The sequence below is a fragment of the Pavona decussata genome, unplaced genomic scaffold (genome assembly GCF_977016875.1).
Source record: "Pavona decussata unplaced genomic scaffold, jaPavDecu1.1 SCAFFOLD_102, whole genome shotgun sequence".
In the NCBI taxonomy this organism is placed as follows: domain Eukaryota; kingdom Metazoa; phylum Cnidaria; class Anthozoa; order Scleractinia; family Agariciidae; genus Pavona; species Pavona decussata.
In genome coordinates, this window is record NW_028145517.1 from 8,023,245 (window position 1) to 8,045,620 (window position 22,376).

The 22,376-nt window shown below is 40.5% G+C and overlaps 1 protein-coding gene, 2 long non-coding RNA genes and 1 other non-coding gene across 6 annotated transcripts in view; 1 reads left to right on the forward strand and 3 right to left on the reverse strand.

Annotated features, from left to right (window-relative positions):
- The window catches only part of LOC146472072 (sushi, von Willebrand factor type A, EGF and pentraxin domain-containing protein 1-like), a 47,723-nt gene extending 34,278 nt beyond the window's left edge, over window positions 1-13,445 (reverse strand). The window contains exon 1 of one of the 2 annotated variants that reach the window (XM_085120624.1): window positions 13,352-13,445. In XM_085120624.1, coding sequence (XP_084976750.1) covers window positions 13,352-13,406 — 55 coding nt within the window. In that variant the 5' untranslated portion in view covers window positions 13,407-13,445. Of the gene's footprint in view, window positions 1-2,154; window positions 2,209-13,351 lie in introns of those variants that run through there. The other variant, XM_085120623.1, reaches the window with a different exon arrangement.
- On the forward strand, window positions 8,307-18,885 carry LOC146472073 (uncharacterized). 2 transcript variants are annotated; one of them, XR_014866761.1, is made up of 4 exons: window positions 8,307-9,898; window positions 11,842-11,921; window positions 14,899-15,014; window positions 18,586-18,885. It is a non-coding gene; the product is annotated as an uncharacterized LOC146472073 (long non-coding RNA). The 2 variants fall into 2 exon arrangements; XR_014866760.1 differs by having other exon boundaries at window positions 11,867-11,921.
- Trnaa-agc (transfer RNA alanine (anticodon AGC)) lies at window positions 13,670-13,742 on the reverse strand. The gene has a single exon. It is a non-coding gene; the product is annotated as a tRNA-Ala (tRNA).
- On the reverse strand, window positions 16,469-21,574 carry LOC146472075 (uncharacterized). The gene is made up of 4 exons (XR_014866759.1): window positions 21,497-21,574; window positions 19,494-19,686; window positions 17,134-17,430; window positions 16,469-16,713 (listed from the first exon to the last, which is right to left on the reverse strand). It is a non-coding gene; the product is annotated as an uncharacterized LOC146472075 (long non-coding RNA).
- Window positions 21,575-22,376: the final 802 nt, after the last annotated feature.

Below are 22,376 nucleotides of genomic sequence, written 5' to 3' on the forward strand. Positions count from 1 at the left end.
CCTTTAGTGTTAAGACGTAGAGCTACCGATTTTTCGAATCAGGCTGATCTCCACCCCCCGCTACATAGTCTCCCTCGAAGCCGTTCTGTGTCTCGTCATGCAACGTTCCTCCGTTGTTGGGAGCAGCGTTGCGTGACGAGACACAATGGCTGCGAGGGAGACTACCCGCTACACAAACCGTGTAAATTTGCATTGATTGTATTTACTAATCGGAGGCCAGATTTACGAAGTCCTCCTAAGTTAACATACCGTAAAATTCCGAAAATAAGCTTCCCAAACTCGAAACGCAAAAAAACCGCCATTAGTAGCTCCTCCGAATATAAGCCCCCAGGCGCTTATACTTGGAAATTTCCTTCAAATACAAAATAAACCAAAAACAAGCTTTTAGTTAAGTTTTATTTTTTCATGTGAACAGCGTACCTTATTATTGATGTTACCTTTCTTTTGAACTGAGTATTGCATTCTCAATAAAGTATATTGCTGTTGCTTTGTGTTTTAAGTTTGCATGGCTGAGTGTTTAGAAGGATCTACGTTCTCACGAGTTTCAGTAATAACTCCGTGCACTACATAATTACTGAAACAAATTTCCTTCCAATTATAAGCTAGCCCAATCGATTTTGAGACGCAAGTTTCCCTCCTAGTATAAGCCCAGCCGATTTTGTAACGCAAATTTCCCTCCGTATATAAGTCCCTCAAAAAGGGCCTTTGAAAAATATAAGCCCTGGGACTTGTTCTCGGAATTTTACGGTATATCCTAAGTAGATCTAAGTATTGTTTCTTAACAAAAGCCTATTGTTAGACTAACAAAAGACTACTGTTCAGTTAGGAGAGCTTCCTGCATCTTTCCCCGGACTGGAAAGTTGGTGCGTGTAACTTAGCTTTGTTTAGGATCGCCTGTTGGCATTGTGCGAAATGACTCGATTCTAATATCGACTTCCCGCATCAGACGGACCGCTTTGATGTAGAGTGAAATGGCTGCAGTTCAATAACCCTATCCCACAAAGGTCAGAATCCTTATTCTGTTCCCAATTTTAAGTGGTGCGAACTGATTGGACCGGAGTCCTATATAGCTATCCCCTGTCAGCCAGAATTCTGGTCCTTTTTGTGGTTTCAGCTTCTGAAACCTACATTGTCATTCTGTAGTGTAAGTAAGAAAGTAAGTCCATTTTCTGTAAAGGTTCGGAATGCCGAAGGTTCACCACGACGGTGGACGAGATCTCAGTCGGCTTCAGTTATCAGCTTTATTCGTACGGAAGACGATCAGTATAAAATGCAAATTGCAGACTGCAGCAGACTGGGTATAAAATGCAGACTAAGACCAAAACTGTCTCTTCGATACAGGATACATTTTCAATTTTCAACTTACCCTACTGTCACGCAATCACATTTCCGAGATCATCTCGACCTTACTTGTGACCCATTTCTCAACAATTTGTTTTCTTTATCTCGACTTAGCTAGATTCTAGAATACCCGGCCACTAAAATCTAGAACTTAAAAACCTGCTACCGCAGTCCCGCAGTCATCTAATTTGAATCCACTACGGGACTGCGGACCGCGATAGCGCTCCAGTTTAATACTTAGATCATCCACTACGGGACTGCGGACCGCGGTAGCGCTCCAGTTTAATACTTAGATCATCCACTACGGGACTGCGGACCGCGATAGCGCTCCAGTTTAATACTTAGATCATCCACTACGGGACTGCGGACCGCGGTAGCGCTCCAGTTTAATACTTAGATCATCCACTACGGGACTGCGGACCGCGATAGCGCTCCAGTTTAATACTTAGATCATCCACTACGGGACTGCGGACCGCGGTAGCGCTCCAGTTTAATACTTAGATCATCCACTACGGGACTGCGGACCGCGATAGCGCTCCAGTTTAATACTTAGATCATCCACTACGGGACTGCGGACCGCGATAGCGCTCCAGTTTAATACTTAGATCATCCACTACGGGACTGCGGACCGCGGTAGCACTCTAGTTTAATACATTCCTCGTTCTTTAATCCATCCACTACGGGACTATGGACCACGGTAGCACTCTGGTTTAATACATTCCTCGTTCTTTAATCCATCCACTACGGGACTGTGGACCACGGTAGCACTCTAGTTAAATACTATTCAAAAAACATTATTTTACTGCCACTTACCGATGTCGCCGATGCCATGTTGACGCAAAGCGGCGAAGAGGTCGACCACGTGCGAAGTAAAGGTCATGTGTCCTGTGTCCGCGTTATTGCTTACGTCATGGTTTGGGGTTGTTTATTTCAATTCAAGGTTGACGCTTTTCGAAAAGAATATAATAATATCAGTTTCATGGGAAATGATCTCGAAAGGCGATTGTATGACACTAGTGTAAGTTAAGTTGAAAAATTCAAACTGTATCCTATATTTGACGAAGAGGGGGTTTTGCTCTCAGTCTGTATTTTATACCCAGTCTGCAGTCTGCTCTTTATACCCAGACTCGTACCCAGTCGCTATTTACGTGTTTTGTGGGGTGAGAAGATTGGATACGAGGATGGATTGAGGCGCGCAGGGTGTCATGGGAAGAGGCGAAGGACCCCACAAAACACGTAAATAGCGACTGGGTACGAGTCTGCTTTATACCTAGTCTGCATTTTATATTGTGAAAATCATCGTATTAGCTGTAGTCGTTCTCGGAAATTATGGTGTGCTCCTGGGAATCCACTGTACAAAATACTACAGGTTTAATGTGAATTTTACTATGCTTTATGTTGATCGATTTGTCATGTTTCAAATAGCTTTGGCGAAATTTTCGAAAAACTTACTCAGTTTAATAGAGTCTAGAAATTGTGGTTTAGTGACTCGCAGTGCGCTTGGGTCGGTTTCCTTCTCGTAGCGTCATTCGAGGCGAAAATTGAACGTATTTGCTTTTCAAGAGTAAACACGGGTCTGTCTGAATAAATATTTCAATTAAGAAAGCTTATTGTCTGTTTATCCGTATGTCTTGATTCACGGACTTTCTTCACCATGCGATCTTATGTAAACCATGGGAGAGCCAAACCGTCACCTGTGTATTAAAGTGTAAACAAACCGAAATACCAAATTCGCCCATATGACAACACGATCGAATTACTCTGCACAATTTTGTCACACTGACTAGAGCTGTTCATTTACCCCTCTGAATTTTATACAACGTTGCTTTTTTACTGCAAAATTCTACAATCGTTGCACGGGCCCGAAGCATTGATTGGCTGCTTTAAAATGGACCACATGTTTAGAATTCCTTAAGCCGATGACATAGTTTGAAACCTACCTGGAGGACTTGAGCTTCGCTCACGCTTGGTCAATAACGCATATATAGTTGTACACAAAACTTTTGTGATACCATATAATGGCAGTCTAAAATTCCCCCTTTATCACTTGGAAAATAAACTCCCCACAAATTTGCAACCCCACTAACATATAACATACACCTACCGAAGTAATACGCCAGCTTTGCAACTTTTTCATAAATGCACAAAAAGGGAGTCAGTAAAGCAGACAAAAAACCTACAGTAAATGTAACAGTCACATATAATTTATTGATCTTTGAAGAGATTCCCTTTCATTTTCTTACAATGCCTTTTTACAGGGTCACTCGAACACAAGGCAACAACTTTTCATTAGAGTCTTCATTATGGTAGCTGAAACCTCATGCACTCCTTCGAGTGCCTATTTTTCCACCTTGTCTTAGGGCGAAATGACTGGAGACCAAGGGTAAGTACCCGAGTTTACATATCTTAGTCCAGGGATCTCAGAGAACCTCAATCTACTGCTCCTGAAAAAGTTCATAGCCTCTTATGATTAGAGAAACCACTCTACCCAAGCTAGCATAGCGTTGATTGTTATCATCTCTTAATAATTTTCTTTTTGTTAGTATATTTCCATTGTGATGTTGTACACTATGCAAACTAATAATAATTTGTAGTACTAATAACACTACAAGGTTTTGTGTAAATCTAAGTAAAGGATAAGGACTTAGAGGGGTGGGGTAGGTGGCACAAGCCTTGCTGAGCTCAATGTCGTGTCAAGACGCAAAGTGCAAGTAAGGGGTTAGTCAGTCTCGAAATCACCATGTTACAACAAAGTACTCTGGGCTCAACAAGACCAGCACCGTGTGGCTAGTTACCCCTGGGTTGTGCATTGTGGTGGGATTGCTTGTCGCGTGCGTGACTTGTGAACACCCAAACCCCAACCCTAACCCAAACCTAGTCCTAGTCCTAAAAGCTGAGCCAAAGGCCGACGGCACTGGCGCTAATTTTACAATCCCAACCCTAAGCATAGGTTTCAGCCGGGGCTCACCATTGCTGTTTCCTGGTGGTGTCAAATGGCCTGGTCACGTGATGTCCATTGTTCCCCTTAATAGCGCTTTCTCGCAAATTGAAAGGACGAAAGTCTTTCACCGTTGTTTTCATACACAGATAACAGTCGCTTAAAATCACCAATGTGAATAAACGTTCCCGAAAAGAACCACGAACAGTCTCTAAGAACGAGAAAGATGTAATATTCATAATGTCAAGAGCATATATTGGACGAAGAAAAAATGTGAATCGACAACGGTATGGAGCCCGTGACTCTTGAAGGGGAGTACTCTTCGAAATTTTTTGATGGAGATATGTGGCTCTGTTTTCCAAACCCTGGCTCTTTCTCACACCAAAATATGTCATTTTCTGGTTTTCTCTAAAATTCACACCCATTTTCAGACCTGGTTCCTTGAATCCATAATCGTTTTCATACTTTGAGACAATTTCTTTGCTTTCTTCCATTTTCCTGCCGTTAGGATTAGTCTGTACCTTATTTTAGACCAAAACGGCCCAAAAACCCTAAGCTTTATTTGCATGACCATATAAATTGTTACAGTATTACAAAAGACTCTTACAGTTCTGCTAACTAATGGCGACAAAATACAAAGTACTTTACTACAGAAAAGAAAGTGGAGAAGAGAATTAAACTTCATCAGGTGATATCAGTTTGGTAACAAACTGTTTCTTAAAATCACAGGAAGAAATGAACTTAACCGTCACGTGACAAGTGACCTGACCAAAATAGAGACGGGGGGAGATACGACCTTCCAGCGATCTGGACAAGGCTGAACAGGTCACATGTCACGTGACCTGACCAAATCACTGTGAACAAGACTTTAGCAGAGTCGAAAGCTTAGAATTCTACTTTCAATATGGTGTTGCGTCAAAAAATTTACAAAGTCAACCGAAACTTTAATATAATCTGTTTACTTTCTATCAGTTTCCTCCGCTAACAGTTTGTTTTTATTTAATAATAATGTTCGTCCTTCGCGAGCGAAGATGACCAAGACTTCATATCACGGGGGGTATGGGGTGTGTGCGGAGATGGCTGATCAGGCCGATCTTCGCCCGGAAAAGCCTGTTGCAGTGGGGACAGGCGATGTGTGGGGCTGAGCCAGGCTGGGAGGAGGAGTCCTCAGCGTCTTTCCTTCTCTGCCGTTTCTTCTCTTTGTCCCTGATGCGTCTCTCCTCAAAGGTAGCCACGCCAGATTTTACAAGTGAACTCCAGGCAGGACGGTCCTCGGCGGACTCTTCCAAGGTGGTATAGGGAATGCTGCATTGCTTAAGCGATGCCTTCAGTGTGTCTTTATAGCGCTGCTTCGGTCTTCTGTCTTATTTACAACAGCAGCAAAAGCACTCCTACCTTGTGAATCGGAAATAAGAACCAAAATGAACTGAAACCAACCAATCTCCAGCCATAAAAGCTGTTGGAATAAACTACTTGTTTTCTAAGACGTCCGCTCATTGATAGCAATGTTAATGTCTTAGCTCATAACAATTTAGTGTTCGCGCGTTGTCGAAAGCCACACAAATATGTCCTCTCAAGAGCCACGGACTGAAAGAAATCCTATTGCAGTCGGTTTCTTATTGCACGATTCCAAATTTAAAAAGAGAAAGAAAAATTTGACGTCGTTTGTTTACATCCTCCTTCAAACGTGAAATTAGGAATTTTTATGTGGTAGTCCGCGTAAAAGAAACAGCAAATAAATGTACTAAAAAGTGTGATGCAGATGCAAAGTTATTGTTTTGCTTACTAAATCTACTGCTTTCTTGGCGTTCTCGTTTCATCTTAAACTCCCTAATTACGATTTTGACAGTATTCTTATATGAATTTTATTTTGTTTTTATGGCACGGCTTCCTTGTAAAGCAGGTTTTAATCATTTCTCTTAATGTAGTAGCTATTTACAACATTAATTTAGTTAGGTAGTTAGATTTTAAATTAAATATTGTATAGTCCTGAAGGAAACACCGTGTCTAAATAAAGATTTTACCTTACCTTACCTTAATCTGAAGTGGGAAGTGGGGGGGGGGGGGGGGGCCGTAGGTAGTTTTGTTCAACCATTTTGCTCCTCTCCTCCCCCGAGTTGGTTTAGCCTTCCTACAGGCCTGTGTTATGAACAAGGGGATATGTTTTGTTAACCGTTCTAGTCTGAAATAGGGTATTAATTTTGACCGTTTTGGTCTGAAAATCTGAAAACGGGTATGGATTCTAATCAAAGGCTCCTGTGAGCAAACTCGTGAATGCAGAAGTGAAAAGTGGTAACCGTAGAGCAGTACTCGCATCAAACTACACTCTACAACTAAGGATTCGTGAACACATTGCTGGAATGAAGTGTGACCTGAAAGGTATAAACATTGTTTGCATTTTGTTTGGTTGGCCCAGGACTCGAAATATAAATCGTATTTAAAAAGAATTCCCCATTCTACTCCGCTTAGATTTTTGGCCATTCCCCTCAGCAAGATTAAGCTCCTTGAATAGTTTTGTATTTTTTAAGAAAGTTTTAATTTTGAAATTGTTTGGAGCCTTTGGAGTGGTTGGCTTTAAAAGGCGAAACAAAATTAATCTCCGTTACCTCGGAGGCCTGAACCCGGGACCCTTTGCCTTTAAGACCACGCACCACGCCAATATGCCACGTGTGCACGACTACCGAAGAAGAAATTAATTTTTGTATTTATTAATTTAACGATTTTAACGATCAAATGACTTCGGACCCCCAAAAAAGAATACGCGAATGAGCGGGGAACACCCTCAGACGTTTCTCCATCGTATTTTCTCCTTCCATTTTGCCCGAAATCTCCGTTGACTTGGACGACAATCTTGGCACTTTTCTCACCAAAATAAACGTACGAGGACTATATACATTGGTCAAGTTTCTTTTAATTTCGAACTCCAAAAAACGTGAATTTTTATAATTGAAGGAGGAGGGAAACTTAAGCGAGCCGTGAGAGTAGGTCTTATTTGAAAGTTTACGACCCATCGAGCGACGGAGTGACATTTCCCCCACATTACGATAACTCGTTCATTGCGCATGCGCGCATAATCTGAGAGGCTAGATCTTAAAAAGGGTACAGAAAATGACATATTATAGTGTGAAATAGGGTCAGGGTTTGAAGAACCGAGCCCCACAACCCCACCAAACATTCTGAGAATCTGAGGAGTACCCCTCCCCCCACACACACCGGGTTGAACACCAATCTAGTCAGATTGCACGTTTGCTGAACTGTAGCAACACTTTCCATTAATGTAGTCTTGTCCATCAGGCCAGACTTTATTGCTTTCAAAAGTCCGAGGTTTTTGCGAAGACCTGCGGATATTTTAGAAGCAGATCCGCAGATATCCGAAAATTTCCAAAAACTTACTACCTTTCTCTGCTGCCTTTCTTTACAAAAGGCATGTAGTAGGGTTGACGTCCCCACCAGATAATCCTGGGAGCAGGGATGGCACAGTATTGAGAACACTTCCCTCCCACCAATGTCGCCTGGGTTTGATTCCCGGACTCGGCGTCAGATGTGGGTTGAGTTTGTTGTTGGTTCTCGTCATTGCTCCGAGAGGTTTTCCTCCAGGTACTCTAGTTTTCCCCTCTCCTCAAAAACCAGCAGTTCCAAATTCTAATTCGATCTGGATTATTGTCAAGCACTTTACCTTGAGCCTCTGGCACTCCCCGTATTATTGACATTAAAATTTGAATTTATTTAATATGCTCCTTTATATACATACAGAGATTGACAAAATATTTCTTAACGGTGTTTTATTTTCCTCTTATGTTTACAATTATGTCTACATATCGTTTTAAACCGTAACGGTCGGTAGCGAAACTGAATAGCCAACCTTAAGCCAACCTATTACCTTTCTAGTTTCCTTACATTTAAAATCCCTTATTTTCTATTCCATCAATTAACGCAATGTAGACTTGCAGTGCTCAGCAGCCGTACTTCCTTTGATCAAGACTTCTCGGGTCATTAACCTTCGGCCGTTAGTCTAGCCTTTCTGCAAGATAAAGTTGTAAGACTTCTATTAAGCAATTAGTAAAAAGTTTGTGTTGGTTTTATTTTTTTTAAAAAGAAAAACAACAACAAATAAAACCAATCGTGACTTGCTTGCACGCGGCGGCGTTTGGGGCCATTTGCATGCATTTGCTTAGAGTTCTGACTGATTTAATGCGCTGTTTGCTCGGCCCAGATTCTCTAGGCTAAAATAAGGCTTGACTGGCTTCATTGAAGAAGGGTTACGGCAACTGAACACTATGAAATAACTAAGGGGTTGCTTTCCATTTGCTAGAACCTACCAGCCATACCGGTTGGTTACATACCGGAATTCTAATTTACAGCCCAATATTATACGAAATAGTTTCCCACTTGAACATTCCAAAAATGATACCCGTTATTTTGAAGAAATTTGTATTACTAGCATATAACCAAACCTTCAAAGTTGCGCATCCCCTTTGCGAATTGCCTTGTCTGGTGGGCCAGTTCTCAAAAATTGAAAGTGCTCTAGGTTACAGCGTCTTACTGGACTGATTTATCCTACTTTTCTTATTTTTATTCGTTTATCTTAATTACGGTTTGATTAGTTTTAGACTTTAACCCTTTAGGTTGTCCGGAATTTGATTTTGTATTCGTGTCACCAAGTAGTGCCTTCGCGTTAGATGACTTGGCACAAGTTTGCTACTACTACTACTCACGAAACGCCTTAATTTTGCAAGAGGTTTTGTTGTTGTTCAAACATCTTTCTTTATCTCGCATGTTGATTAATTACAGTATTAACGTTGTCTCTCCCTTTAGAGTGGTTTTCAAATTGAGTGTTAAAAGTAATTATACGTTTGCATTGGAGATTTGCTTTACATCTCTCTGTAATTGGTTGGCAAAACTCGCGCGACTTTCTCAACCAATGAGAAGCAAGACCAACCATAACTTGGTTGCACGCGTGTTCCCGCCTCTGGCGCTGGTTAATTCTATTTGCTTCAAATTCTGATTGATTTGTTGTGCTGTTTGAGATGTTTGCGTCTGTTGTGATTAGTTTTTCCTGGTTAGAAAGTCCATCCATGTAGCCGGTTATTGTTTTGCTTCCTCCGTGGCCACGGAACTTGATTCCAAGCAGCAAAAAGCTCTTTTTCCAGTTCAACATGAGCAAGAAAACAGTGAAAGCTGACAGAGTTCAGTATGGAGGTTGCGAAGACTGCGTAACTTTGCAGCGTCATAACTTTCCACAACTGTTTAGACTTTCTCCAATAATAAATAACTGAACTTTAAACATTTTTAGGGTACTATTTGAACATATCATACTGGCAAAAGTGACACGGAAAGCAGCTGAGAAGAAATTCACTAAAGTTAAGTACTTACGTGTCTGAGTACATATTCGTAAAGTTTAAGCTTTTTTCATTCATTCAACCGTAGCAACGCACGCAGCGCCACCGTTTTGGCGCCTTTTTGACTTTACTGTGAGAGTCAAGTGATCAATATGCCGCTAATTCCAACTTTCTTTTTCCACTTGTCATCTTTTTGTTGTGAGAGTCTGATTCCTTAAATGTGGGCACCGAGGATATATTCCCTGGCAGAATTTTAAAATTTGGACGCCATTTTGAACGGGTAGGAAAAAAAAATATTTCTCCATGCGCGATCCTGGCTATTTTCACGCGTGCGCGCACGCGCGTCTGGCGCAATTTTTTTCTAAAAATAGATTTTTTGGTACACACACATGTGGACAAGCCCACAAGTCAAAATGGCATCTCGTTACGGTCTCCATCCCTGTTATATATGGGTGTACCTTCCCCCTCTTCAATGGTGGGTTCACAATAATTTTTAATGTTTTAGGCAAAAAAACCGAGATCTTCCTTAAATTGCAATTTAGATAGTCCTTGAGCATGTATGAGTTATCTTACCTGATACCTCAACAAGAAAGAGGCAAAACCCTGAATTGCCGGCAGCATCCGTCACCTTATATTTTACAATGTGGGGGTCACTTGAGACTCCCAGTTGCTTCGGAAGTTGTGTGTCCACATTCTCGCCATCAATCGTTAGTATGATTGTAAATGAATCACTTGTTACACCTGGCTCGTTTGCCTTTAGTGAGTTGTCAGTAAATGAGAAATCCCAGGTCACTGTTGCTGTATTTGCTCCAGCGTCGTTGTATACGCGTACGGTCGATAGCGGACATTTCAATGATGGTGGCTCGTAATCTGAATGTGCAATGGAAAGTAAGAAAAAAGAAAGCTTTTTAATTTTGAGCAGATGTGCACTTTTGGTTAGTATCGCTTATTTTGTTCGAAATTAGAGTCGACCATTTTTAGTGCTAATAGCTAAACTTTTTAAACATTGTTCCATACGATCTTTAACTGTTTAAACATTGTTCAATATGATCTTAGCCCCGCTATCAAACTTGCAGAGTGATTGGCTGTCTACTTGCATGAAAAAAGAAAAATATATATTGAAGAGAAAAGTACTTTCGCTATGCGGTTGATCGTACATCGAGTGAATAACAATGTAAGGACATTGATGTAGCAGATTAATTTTTCATGCGGATCTGGCATATGTTTCACCTCTCTTTGGGCTTTAGACGTCGATTGGGGATCGGGGGCAAGAAACTAACAGTACGAGAGATCGAGAGTGGACACACTGTTATTACATAGTTAATCGAGGGACTGGTTATGAAACTTTGCCATGAAAAAACAATGGTGCTGCAGTTTATGTTGGAAGAGCCGCGACCGTGTACAATCCTTTGTTTAAACTGTTCACACCACAGTTGAATATCTTAGCAGGAACGTTTCTATTGGTCAGCTGCTCTAGCACATTTCAAAATCTTTTGTAGTTTGTACACGGTCAAGGCCAAAAACGCTAACAAAAACATATAACAAAGGAGTTTGTCAAGCTTCATAACCATTGCCTTTTGTTAACTATAGTTATTATAAACACTAGATTGAAAGAACGTAAAATGTATAAACCAAAATTGGCAAGACCCAGCTTTCTGAGAGACGTTTGACCTCAGTAGATATAGGTTTCTTTAAATTCGTGTTGTAAAATGATGTGGTCGGTTAGTGTTGAATGACTTTGATGTTACTATGGCAACCAACTTTTGACGGACAGTTCTTTTTCTCTATTTCAGAAAATAGAAAATCCCTTTTAAGATGAAGAAAAATCACTTTACTTTCTGTAACTTTTATGTTTTTAGCGCATATTAATGTTCGTTTATTGGGTTTGGCTACTTTTCGTTCAATTTTGGCGCTTTCCTGAAGTTTTGGGAGAATCCTGAAATCCAAAATTGCGGATTCAATTTTGGCCCTCATTTGGCAGTCATGACCTAATTACCACGTCAAATGACGCGATGCGGACCTCAAAGGAGACATATTTGGGCGCAGTTTCTATCCTCTATGTCTCACTGTTATGGCTTTTATACATGTTTAGATATGGAGGGCGCCCAATGCCTCCCCCCCGGTTCCCAGAAGACAAAAAAATAAAATTAAAAAACCGTCTAGATACGGTTAACTTACGGTTTTGTACTATTTTTTTTCATAAATATTCTTTTATCATTCAAGCTTTAATGAATAATTGTCTACTCAGCTGAAAGGAAAAAGAAATGGGAGGGAAACAAGTGCAGTTACTTACACGTTCCAAGGTAAGGCATACATTTGTGTAATCTGACGTTGCGTTGTTTTTGTCCCTTAGCCGACATGCGAACTCGACCATCACTAGCATAGCACTATGCAGTCAGGTTGTCACATGATCTGCAGGTTGACTAACGAAAAATGATACCAAATACATTTATCAGTGCAAAGCATTTAGCTGATCTATACCTTGACAGCGTGGGGTAACAGCTCTGTTGTCCCAAGTTCCATTTTCATCGCAAATCCTTGTGATATGCGAGGAGGGATAGTCTGAGAAATACCCAGACACGCAAAGCAGTGTACAGGCAGTATGAACACTCGACGGTTGGGTTTCGCACTTGGGTGGCATGTACAAACCTACGGGATCTGCCGGAAGCGGTGGACATGTCACATCTGAAAAAGAAAATTTATGGAATAGCCCTTTATCGTGGCAGTTAAAAATTTTAATGCACACCAGGTAGTGAAAATGGATTGCAACTATAGGAAAGAGCTACTTCTAATCAGCTTAAAGGCCAAATTTAATAGTCTTGCCTCTTAAAATAGCGAAGATGTAGCTCCGTGAATTCTGGGCAAAAGCTATAAAATTCCCAAACTTTAGTATCGCACGAATTTATACAAAACCTAGCAAAGAACACTGTTATAGTCGCCGTTTCCCGCCAATTAAATGGTCGCTTATGTCTTGTAGACGATTTCTGGACTGTTTTGGGAAACTTCAATCAGTTTTACTTTATTTTTTATAGTTAGAAATACTGTCATCATCACTATCCTTCAGAATTAGACAAATTAACAAATTGAGTTTCCAAAAACAAAATCGTAAGCTAGTACACAGATATTTTTGTCTTTGCTGAACTTAATGGCGTCAAGAGGCCATGCTTTCTCTTAGTGGCATGCAACTGAATTATTTTGAAACTGTAAAAACTTAGTCTGGAATTGGCAATATTCACATCTGATTGTGATGTTAAGTTAGAAGAGCTTAGTATGGTAAAGCAGTGTTTTAATTGCCGCGGATAGGTCTTCGTTTTAGCGATCCATTCTTTTGTAAATTGTACTGAAGTAATATCACGCTTAAAACTCGCCACAAAAATTTCATGCCAGACTATGCAGAAACGACTTTCGCAGACCTTGGCTGAACAAGTTGATTTCTTTCGGAAACAATCCGTTTGAAGCAAATTTCTGAAATTTCGCAACAACACACGTTTTGTGATCATTTCTTTCTTTCTTTCGTGTTCTACTATTTCTAGTTTAACACCTTAACTTCGATATCAATAATTGTTTGCTAAGAGTACTGAAATCTGGGACTTTTTTTAAAATCCTCTGCATATTGGATTTTAATCAATGTTATGTTTGAGAAATTATTTATCAATTAACGCTTCGCTCATATCCGCTCGATACTCAGAAAAAAAAAACGATTTCCCGTAATCAAAAGAAATTCATTGCTAACCTTTGCTTTGAACAGTGCTGGAAAACAGGAACAAAGACAACAGAAAGAGCAACATCTTCTTTTCCTGTAGAATAAATCTGTGATTACGAAGTCATCAACTGAAGGAGAAAATGAACTAAAAAATTAATTATGCTGCTAATAACTGCCTATCATGCGAGGACCCAGCTGGGCAAACCATGTAACCATGGAGACAAATTCTTGCTTTAACAGCTGGATAATAACAAACTGTATGGGACTGATACATTATCCATAGAAGAAGGATCCTCGCAGTTACTACGCAACTTAACCAGTTGCGAAAAGAAAGCCTGAAAAAAATTCAGGCTTGAACGGGATTCGAACCCATGACCTCTGCGATGCTGGTGCAGTGCTCTACCAACTGAGCTATCAAGCCAACTGGGAGCTGGTCATATTGTGAGTTCGTAATATACCCTTGAAGGATGGAATAAATAAATGTAAATATATGAAACATATATTTGAACTGCGGATGAAAGATCCTCGCAGTCACTACGCAACTTAAGCAGCTGCGAAAAGAAAGCCTGAAAAAAATTCAGGCTTGAACGCAAGCTTTCGCAACTGCTTAAGTTGCGTAGTAACTGCGAGGATCTTTCTTCTATTAGATCTGTCATCCGCAGTTCAAAATATATGTTTCATTTTTTTACATTTAAATATACTAATCAGTTCGGCAGGTGTATTCCGGGGTTGAGGGGTAGGGGGTGGGGGTAAGGCGTTGAGGGGTAGGGGGTGGGGTGAGGGGTGAGGGTAAGGGGCTGGGGGTAAGGGGTAAGGGGAGAAGGGTAGGCGTTAAATCTCGGACTTCTCTAGTTGGTGAATCTTCCATACAGAGGGTTTGAAAAGACTAGCAGGTAGCAGTCCGCTCTTCTAGATCCGCCATGAAAATGACGGAGAAGGTGACAGCCATTTAGTTCCCGCTGCGATACCTTTCAGTAAATTTGAAAGAATTCCTCTTGTAAAACGAGTCGCATTTATTCCCTTAATTGGGTTACGAGAATTGGAGGTTCTGACCCATAGTGCATTTCATATTGACATCAAACGATGTCCATTCTCTCAGAATGAGGGATGTTTGTGTAAAGAGAACTAACGTCAAGTGTACCTGGTAAACTGTTGTCTGTTAAAGGCGTGTTTTCAGTGAATTTTATGAAATCAGTAGTGTCTTTCAAATATGATCGCTGTTTAATTGCGATCTGTTGTAAAAGTGAATCGACAAAGCTAGAAATACGCTCGGTTGGGCCACTGCTGTCGGAGATTATTGGTCGGCCGACGGGTACTTTCCTGTGTATTTTAGTCAGCGTGTAGAATTCCGGTATGCGTGGTTTAGCCTGAGCACCATTTAACCATTTGAAGGTCATTGTATCGATGTGTCCCGAACGGTATAAGTTGAGAACAACTTGTTTGACTTTTCGGGCTGTCTCTACCACAATAGGTGAGAGAAGAAGTTTATAAGACTCATCGTCTGAAAGTAAACCTTCCTCGATTTTGTCAGTGGTTTTGAGAATGACCAGGGTCGTCCCTCTGTCTGCTTTCTGAAGGTTGAGTTTGCTGTTGCAGAAGTGAATAGTGGTAACCGTAGAGCAGTACTCGCATCAAACTACACTACAACTAAGGATTCGTGGACGCCATGAGGGAATGAAGTGTGACCTGACAGGTATAAAACATTGTTTGCATTGTTTTTGGTTGGCCCAGGTCTCGAAATATAAATCGTATTTATCAAGAAAGCCGTAAAGGCTTGATAAGGGGCCTCATTTATTCCCCACTCTACTCCGCATAGATTTTAAGCCGTTCCCCTCAGCAAGCCGATTGAGCTCGTTGAATAGTTTTGTACTTTTTAAGATAGTATTAATTTTGAAAATTTTTTGGAGCCTTTGGAGTGGGTGGCTTTTAAAGGCGAAATAACACTTATCTCCGGCCGTTACCTTGAAGGTTTGGACCCGGGACCCTTCGCCTTAGCTTAAAGACCACGCCACTATGTCACATGTGCACGACTCCCGCAGATGAGATTAATTTTTGTGTTCATTAGTTAAGGGTGTCTAACTATCTGGCACCTGTGGCGCACGATTTTAACGGTCAAATGACTTCAGACCGCTAAAGAAGAATACGCCAATGAACAGGGAACACCCTCAGACGTTTCTCCATCGTATTTTCTCTTTCCATTTTGCCCGAAATCTCCGTTGACTTGGACGACAATCTCGGTGCTTTTCTCACCAAAATAAACGTACGAAGACTATATACATTGGTCAAGTGTTCTTTAGGCTATTTCTTTAATTTCGAACTCCAAAAAACGTGAATTTTTATAATTGAAGGAGGAGGAAAACTCAAGCGAGCCGTGAGAGTAGGTTTTATTTGAAAGTTTACGACCCATCGAGCGACGGAGTGACATTTCCCCACATTACAATAACTCGTTCATTGCGCATGCGCGCATTCACGAGTTAACAACCGAAAAAGGGTATGAATTTGAGAGGCCATATCTTAAAAAGGGTACATATTTTAGTCTGAAATAGGGTCAGGGTTTGAAGAACCGAGCCCCATAACTCCACCAAACATTCTGAGAATCTCAGGAGTACCCCTCCCCCCCACACACACCGGGTTGAACACCAATCTAGTCGGATTGTACGTTTGTTGAACTGTAGCATCACTTTCCTTTAATGTAATTGCTTTCAAAGGTCCGAGGTTTTTGCGAAGACCTGCTTTTATTTCAGAAGCAGATCCGCAGATCTCCGAAAATTTCCAAAAACTTACTACCTTTCTCTGCTGCCTTTCTTTACAAAAGGCATGTAGTGGGGTTGACGTCCCCCACCAGACGATCCCGAGGAGCAGGGATGGCACAGTATTGAGAGCCCTCCCCTCCCACCAATGTGGCCTGGGTTTGATTCCCGGACTCGGCGTCAGATGTGGGTTGAGTTTGTTGTTGGTTCTCGGTTTTCCCCCTGGTACTTCCCCTCTCCTTTAAAACCGAAAGTTCCAAATTCTAATTCGATTTGGATTATTGTCAAGCACTTTACCTTGAGCCTCTGGCACTCCCCGTATTATTGACATTAAAATTTGAATTTATTTAATATGCTCCTTTATATACATACAGAGATTGACAAAATATTTCTTAACGGTGTTTTATTTTCCTCTTATGTTTAAAATTACATCTACATATCGTTTTAAACCGTAACGGTCGGTAGCGAAACTGAATAGCCAACCTTAAGCCAACCTATTACCTTTCTAGTTTCCTTGCATTTAAAATCCCTTATTTTCTATTCCATCAATTAACACAATGTAGACTTGCAGTGCTCAGTGGCCGTACTTCCTTTTATCAAGACCTCTCGGGTCATCCACTTTCGGCCGTTAGTCTAGCCTTTCTGCAAGATAAAGTTGTAAGACTTCTATTAAGCAATTAGAAAAAACGTTGTGTTGGTTTAGTTTGTTTAAAAAGAAAAACAACAACAACAACAACAACAGTTGCATGCATTTTCTTAGAGTTCTGACTGGTTTATTGCGTTGCTTGCTAGGCCCAGATTCCCTAGGCTAAAATAAGACTTGACTGGCTTCATTGAAGAAGGGTTACGGCAACTGTACACTATGAAATAACAAGGGGTTGCTTTCCATTTGCTAGAACCTGCCGGTCAGACCAGTTAGTTACATAATGGAATGTCAATTTACAGCCCAATATACGAAATAGTTTCCCCGTTATTATGAAGAAATTTGAAGGACTAGCATAAACTGAGATCTTCCTTAAATTGCAATTTAGATAGTCCTTGAGCATGTATGAGTTATCTCACCTGATACCTCAACAAGAAAGAAGCAAAACGCTGAATTGCCGGCGGCATCCGTCACCTCATACTTTACAGTGTGGGGGTCATTTGAGACTCCCAGTTGCTTCGGAAGTTGTGTGTCCACATTCTCGCCATCAATCGTTAGTATGATTTTAAATGAATCACTTGTTACACCAGGCTCGCGGGCCCTCAGTGAGTTGTCAGTAAATGAGAAATCCCAGGTCACTGTTGCTGTATTTGCTCCGGCGTCGTTGTATACGCGTACGGTCGATAGCGGACATGTCAATGATGGTGGCTCGTAATCTGAATGATCAATGAAAAGTAAGAAAAAAAGAAAGCTTTTTATCACAGCACGAAATAGCAACTTTACTATTCCGTAAAGCTGCCGTAATGCTACCGTATTGCTGTGCTGTGTGTAAAGTTCGGTTCACAGCTTTACGCAACTTTACGGCGTGTTCTAAAGTTTATTAAATCTGCCTTTTCGTGCTGTGTTAATTTTGAGCAGATGTGCACTTTTGGTTAGTATCGCTTATTTTGTTCGAAATTAGAGTCGACCATTTTTAGTGCTAATGGCTAAACTTTTTAAACATTGTTCCATACGATCTTTAACTCTTTAAACATTGTTCCATACGATCTTTAACATTGTTTCATACGATCTTTAACTCTTTAAACATTGTTCCATACGATCTTTAACTGTTTAAACATTGTTCAACATGATCTTAGCCCCGCTATCAAACCTGCAGAGTGATTGGTTGTCTACTTGTATGAAAAAAGAAAAAAAAATATTGAAGAAAAAAGTACTCTCGCCACGCGGTTGATCGTACATGGAGTGAATAACAATGCAAGGACATCGATGTAGCAGATTAATTTTCCATGCGGATCTGGCATATGTTTCACCTTTCTTTAAACTTCAGACGTCGATTGGGGACCGGGGGCAAGAAACTAACAGTATGAGAGAGCGAGAGTGGACACACTGTTATTACATAGTTAATTGAGGGACTGGTTATGAAACTTTGCAATGAAAAAACAATGGTGCTGCAGTTTATGTTGGAAGGGCCGCGACCGTGCACAATCCTTTGTTTAAACTGTTCACACCACAGTTGAATATCTTAGCAGGAACGTTTCTATTGGTCAGTTGCTCAAACACATTTCAAAATCTTTTGTAGTTGTGCACGGTCAAGGCCAAAAACGCTAACAAAAACATATAACAAAGGAGTTTGGCAAGCTTCATAACCATTGCCTTTTGTTAACTATAGTTATTATAAACACTAGATTGAAAGAACGTAAAATGTATAAACCATGATCGGCAAGACCCAGCTTTCTGGGAGACGTTTGACCTCAGTAGATATAGGTTTCTTTAAATTCATGTTGTAAAATGATGTGGTCGGTTAGTGTTGAATGACTTCGATGTTACTATGGCAACCAACTTTTGACGGGCAGTTCTTTTCTCTATTTCAGAAATAGAAAATCCCTTTTAAGATGAAGAAAAATCACTTTACTTCCTGTAACTTTTATGTTTTTAGCGCATATTAATGTTCAGTTATTTGTCAGCTATATAAGCGTATGTCCCAATGTAAATTTTCATTGTACCTGAAGAAGGCTGGTTTGGCCAGCCGAAATATAGTAACCTTTAAACCGTAATTCTACGTTGCATCGGTCTCTGCTTCTTTTATCATTTGTATTTGTTAAGCCGATCAGATCAACAATTGATCCAACGTATACCAGCAGGATTATCGTCCACGGTTGTTGCTTGGACTTGACTCGGTTATTGGGTTTGGTTACTTTTCGTTCAATTTTGGCGCTTTCCTGAAGTTTTGGGAGAATCCAGAAATCCAAAATTGCGGATCCAAGTCTTGGCCGCCATTTGGCAATCATGACCTAATTACCACGCGATGCGGACCTCAAAGGAGACATATTTGGGCGCAGTTTCTATCCTCTATGTCTCACTGTTATGGCTTTTATGCATGTTTAGATATGGAGGGCGCCCAATGCCTCTGCCTCCCCCCCCCCCCTGTTCCCAGAAGACAAAAAAATAAAATTAAAAAACCGTCTACATACGGTTAACTTACGGTTTTGTATTGTTTTTATAAATATTCGTTTATCATGCAATCTTTAATGAATAATTGTCTACCCGGCTGAAAGGAAAAAGAAAAGGGAGGGAAACAAGTGCAGTTACTTATACGTTCCAAGATAAGGCATACATTTGTGTAATCTGACGTTGCGTTATTTTTGTCCCTTAGAATATGCGAACTCGACCAACCCTAGCATAGCACTATGCAGTCAGGTTGTCACATGATCTGCAGGTTGACTAACCAAAAATGATACCAAATACATTTATCAGTGCATAGCATTTAGTTGATCTATACCTTGACACCTTGGTGTAACAGCTCTGTAGTCCCAAGTTCCATTTTCATCGCAAATCCTTGTGATATGCGAGAAGGGATACCCAAACGGGCAAATCAGTCTACAGGCAGTATGAACACTCGACGGTTGGGTTTTCGCACTTGGGTGGCATGTAAAAACCTACGGGATCTGCCGGCAGCGGTGGACATGTCACATCTGAAAAAGAAAATTTATAAAATAGCCCTTTATCGTGGCAATTAAAAATTTTAATGCACACCAGGTAGCGAAAATGGATTGCAACTATAGGAAAGAGCTACTTCTAATCAGCTTAAAGGCCAAATTTAAAAGTCTTGCCTTTTAAAATAGCGAACATGTAGCTCCGTGAATTCTGGGCAAAAGCTATAAAATTCCCAAACTTTAGTATCGCACGAATTTATACAAAACCTAGCAAAGAACACTGTTATAGTCGCCGTTTCCCGCCAATTAAATGGTCGCTTATGTCTTGTAGACGATTTCTGGACTGTTTTGGGAAACTTCAATCAGTTTTACTTTACTTTTTTTATAGTTAGAAATACTGTCATCATCACTATCCTTCAAAATTAGACAAATTAACAAACTGATTTTCCAGAAACAAAATCATAAGCTAGTACACAGATATTTTTGTCTTTGCTGAACTTAATGGAGTCAAAAGGCCATGCTTTCTCTTAGGCCCCGTTTATATGGAGAAAAGTTGTCCCGGGTAGAAGGGTCACCCGCCTACCCGAGCTACCCTGGGCGAGCCAACTTTTCCTACATTTCCTTACAAAACTTGGCGAACCGTTTACATGAGAAACAAAAAGTTGGCTCGGCTAGAAGGGTGACCCGCCTAGCCGGGTCACCCTTTTGCGATGGTAGGGTCACCCTCCTAGCCGGGCCAACTTTTCTCCATATAAACACTTTGGCTCGCCTAGCCGGGTCAACTCCGTCAAGGCGAGACAATCAGAGCATGCGCGAGCTCTGTTGTCATTGGGAATGTGCGAATTCAATGCCACCGACTTCAACGCCGACAAAGTCAAATTTTATGAAAAGGTATATAAATCATTTGGCGTTTAGTGTTATCAAGTCATGCCACAACAAACACTTGTATCTCAGTTTTGTGTGATTACGGACTTAACGACAGGCGAAATTCAACGCGAAAAGAACTTGAAATGTCACACTGCTAGATTCAGTCAACCACGACTCGTGTAGCCTTCGCAAACCGATTTTGCCCGGGAAGTTTTAACTTCAGAACTGTTTAACTTGGTTTCAAAAACCATAGGAACCAGAATTTCTTGGGTATAAAAAGCCAACGTTTGTAAACTTACGAAAAACAACCGATTTGATTTGCAGACTTCGAAGCGATTTTTTTTCGCATGTTTTCATGATCTCTAGACGGTCAGCTCTTGGCTCGGGCAAAAGGGTCAACTTTTTTCTCATATAAACGCTCGCTAAAGTTGACTCGGCTGGGAGGGTGACCCTCTTGCCCGGGACAACTTTTCTCCATATAAACGGGGCCTTAGTGGCACGCAACTGAATTATTTTGAAACTGTAAAAACTTAGTCTGGAATTGGCAATATTCACATCTGATTATGATTTTAAATTAGAAGAACTTAGTATGGTAAAGCAGTGTTTTAATTGCCGCGGATAGGTCTTCGTTTTAGCGATCCATTCTTTTGTAAATTGTACTGAAGTAATATCACGCTTAAAACTCACCGCAAAAATTTCATGCCAGACAGTATGCAGAAAGGACTTTCACAGACCTTGGCTGAACAAATTGGTTTCTTTCAGCCATACACGGTAACCGAGAATTTATTTTTAATATTCAGTATATAATCCATTCAAAGCAAATTTCGCAACGAAGCCCGTTTTGTGATCATTTCTTTCTTTCCTTCTTTCGTGTTGTACGCTAAGAGTACTGAAATCCGGAAGGTTTTCAAAATCCTCTGCATGTATGTCGGAATTTAATCAATGCTCTATTTTCCGAAGTCACAAAAAATTAATTGCTTACCTTCGCCTTGAACAGTGCTGGAAAACAGCAACAAAGACGGTAGAAAGAGCAACATCTTCTTTTCCTGTAGAATAAATCTATGATTACGAACTCATGAAGGAGAAAATGTAACCGTGGAGACAAATTCTTGCTTTTACAGCTGGCTAATAACAAACTGTATGGGACTGATACATTATCCATATTGTAACCAATATACTAATGAGTCCAATAAGCAGTGAGTGAAAATAATAAGTTTGCGCAGCTAAGGCCGTCTGTGTTTGACCTTCGCAGCTAGGGAAATTTTTTAACGTAAATTTTGCTGTAATTAATGGCTGAAATTCACACGGCTCGATCAAAGCAATCGAAAAAGAATGGAATGTCAATGATTAAAAATGAAATAAAATGTTCGAATTCATGTTCATTGTGAAACAATTTTAAGAATTTGCAATCCTGATGAAGTTCATTTAAAGCCCATTTTTTAGTTGAATGTTTCTCATTTCAAGTTTAGTAGATATATCTGACATGTACGAATAAATTATTAAAACAATCTCTGTCTTTAATAACGAATGTATGTTCAGCGGTGATGAGTTTTTTTACTGACAGAAAAAGGGTACAAAATTCATTGATTTCCGTGCGAAAATCCACATTTAACGGATTGTTTCTTAACAAAAAGCCTATTGTTGGACTAACAAAAGACTATTGGAGGGCTGGCTCCAGGATTCTAGATTAAAACCCCTTCCTTACCAAGGACGTATATATCAGTACGTACTATGTTGTATCATTTTTCAGGGACAGTAGGGCAACCAAGGACACACCAGTGAGCGCGAAAATAACCCACCAAACACCAAGGCACGTGACCCGGTATTTTGGCGCTCGCGTGTGTTTCGTTCATCTTATAAGA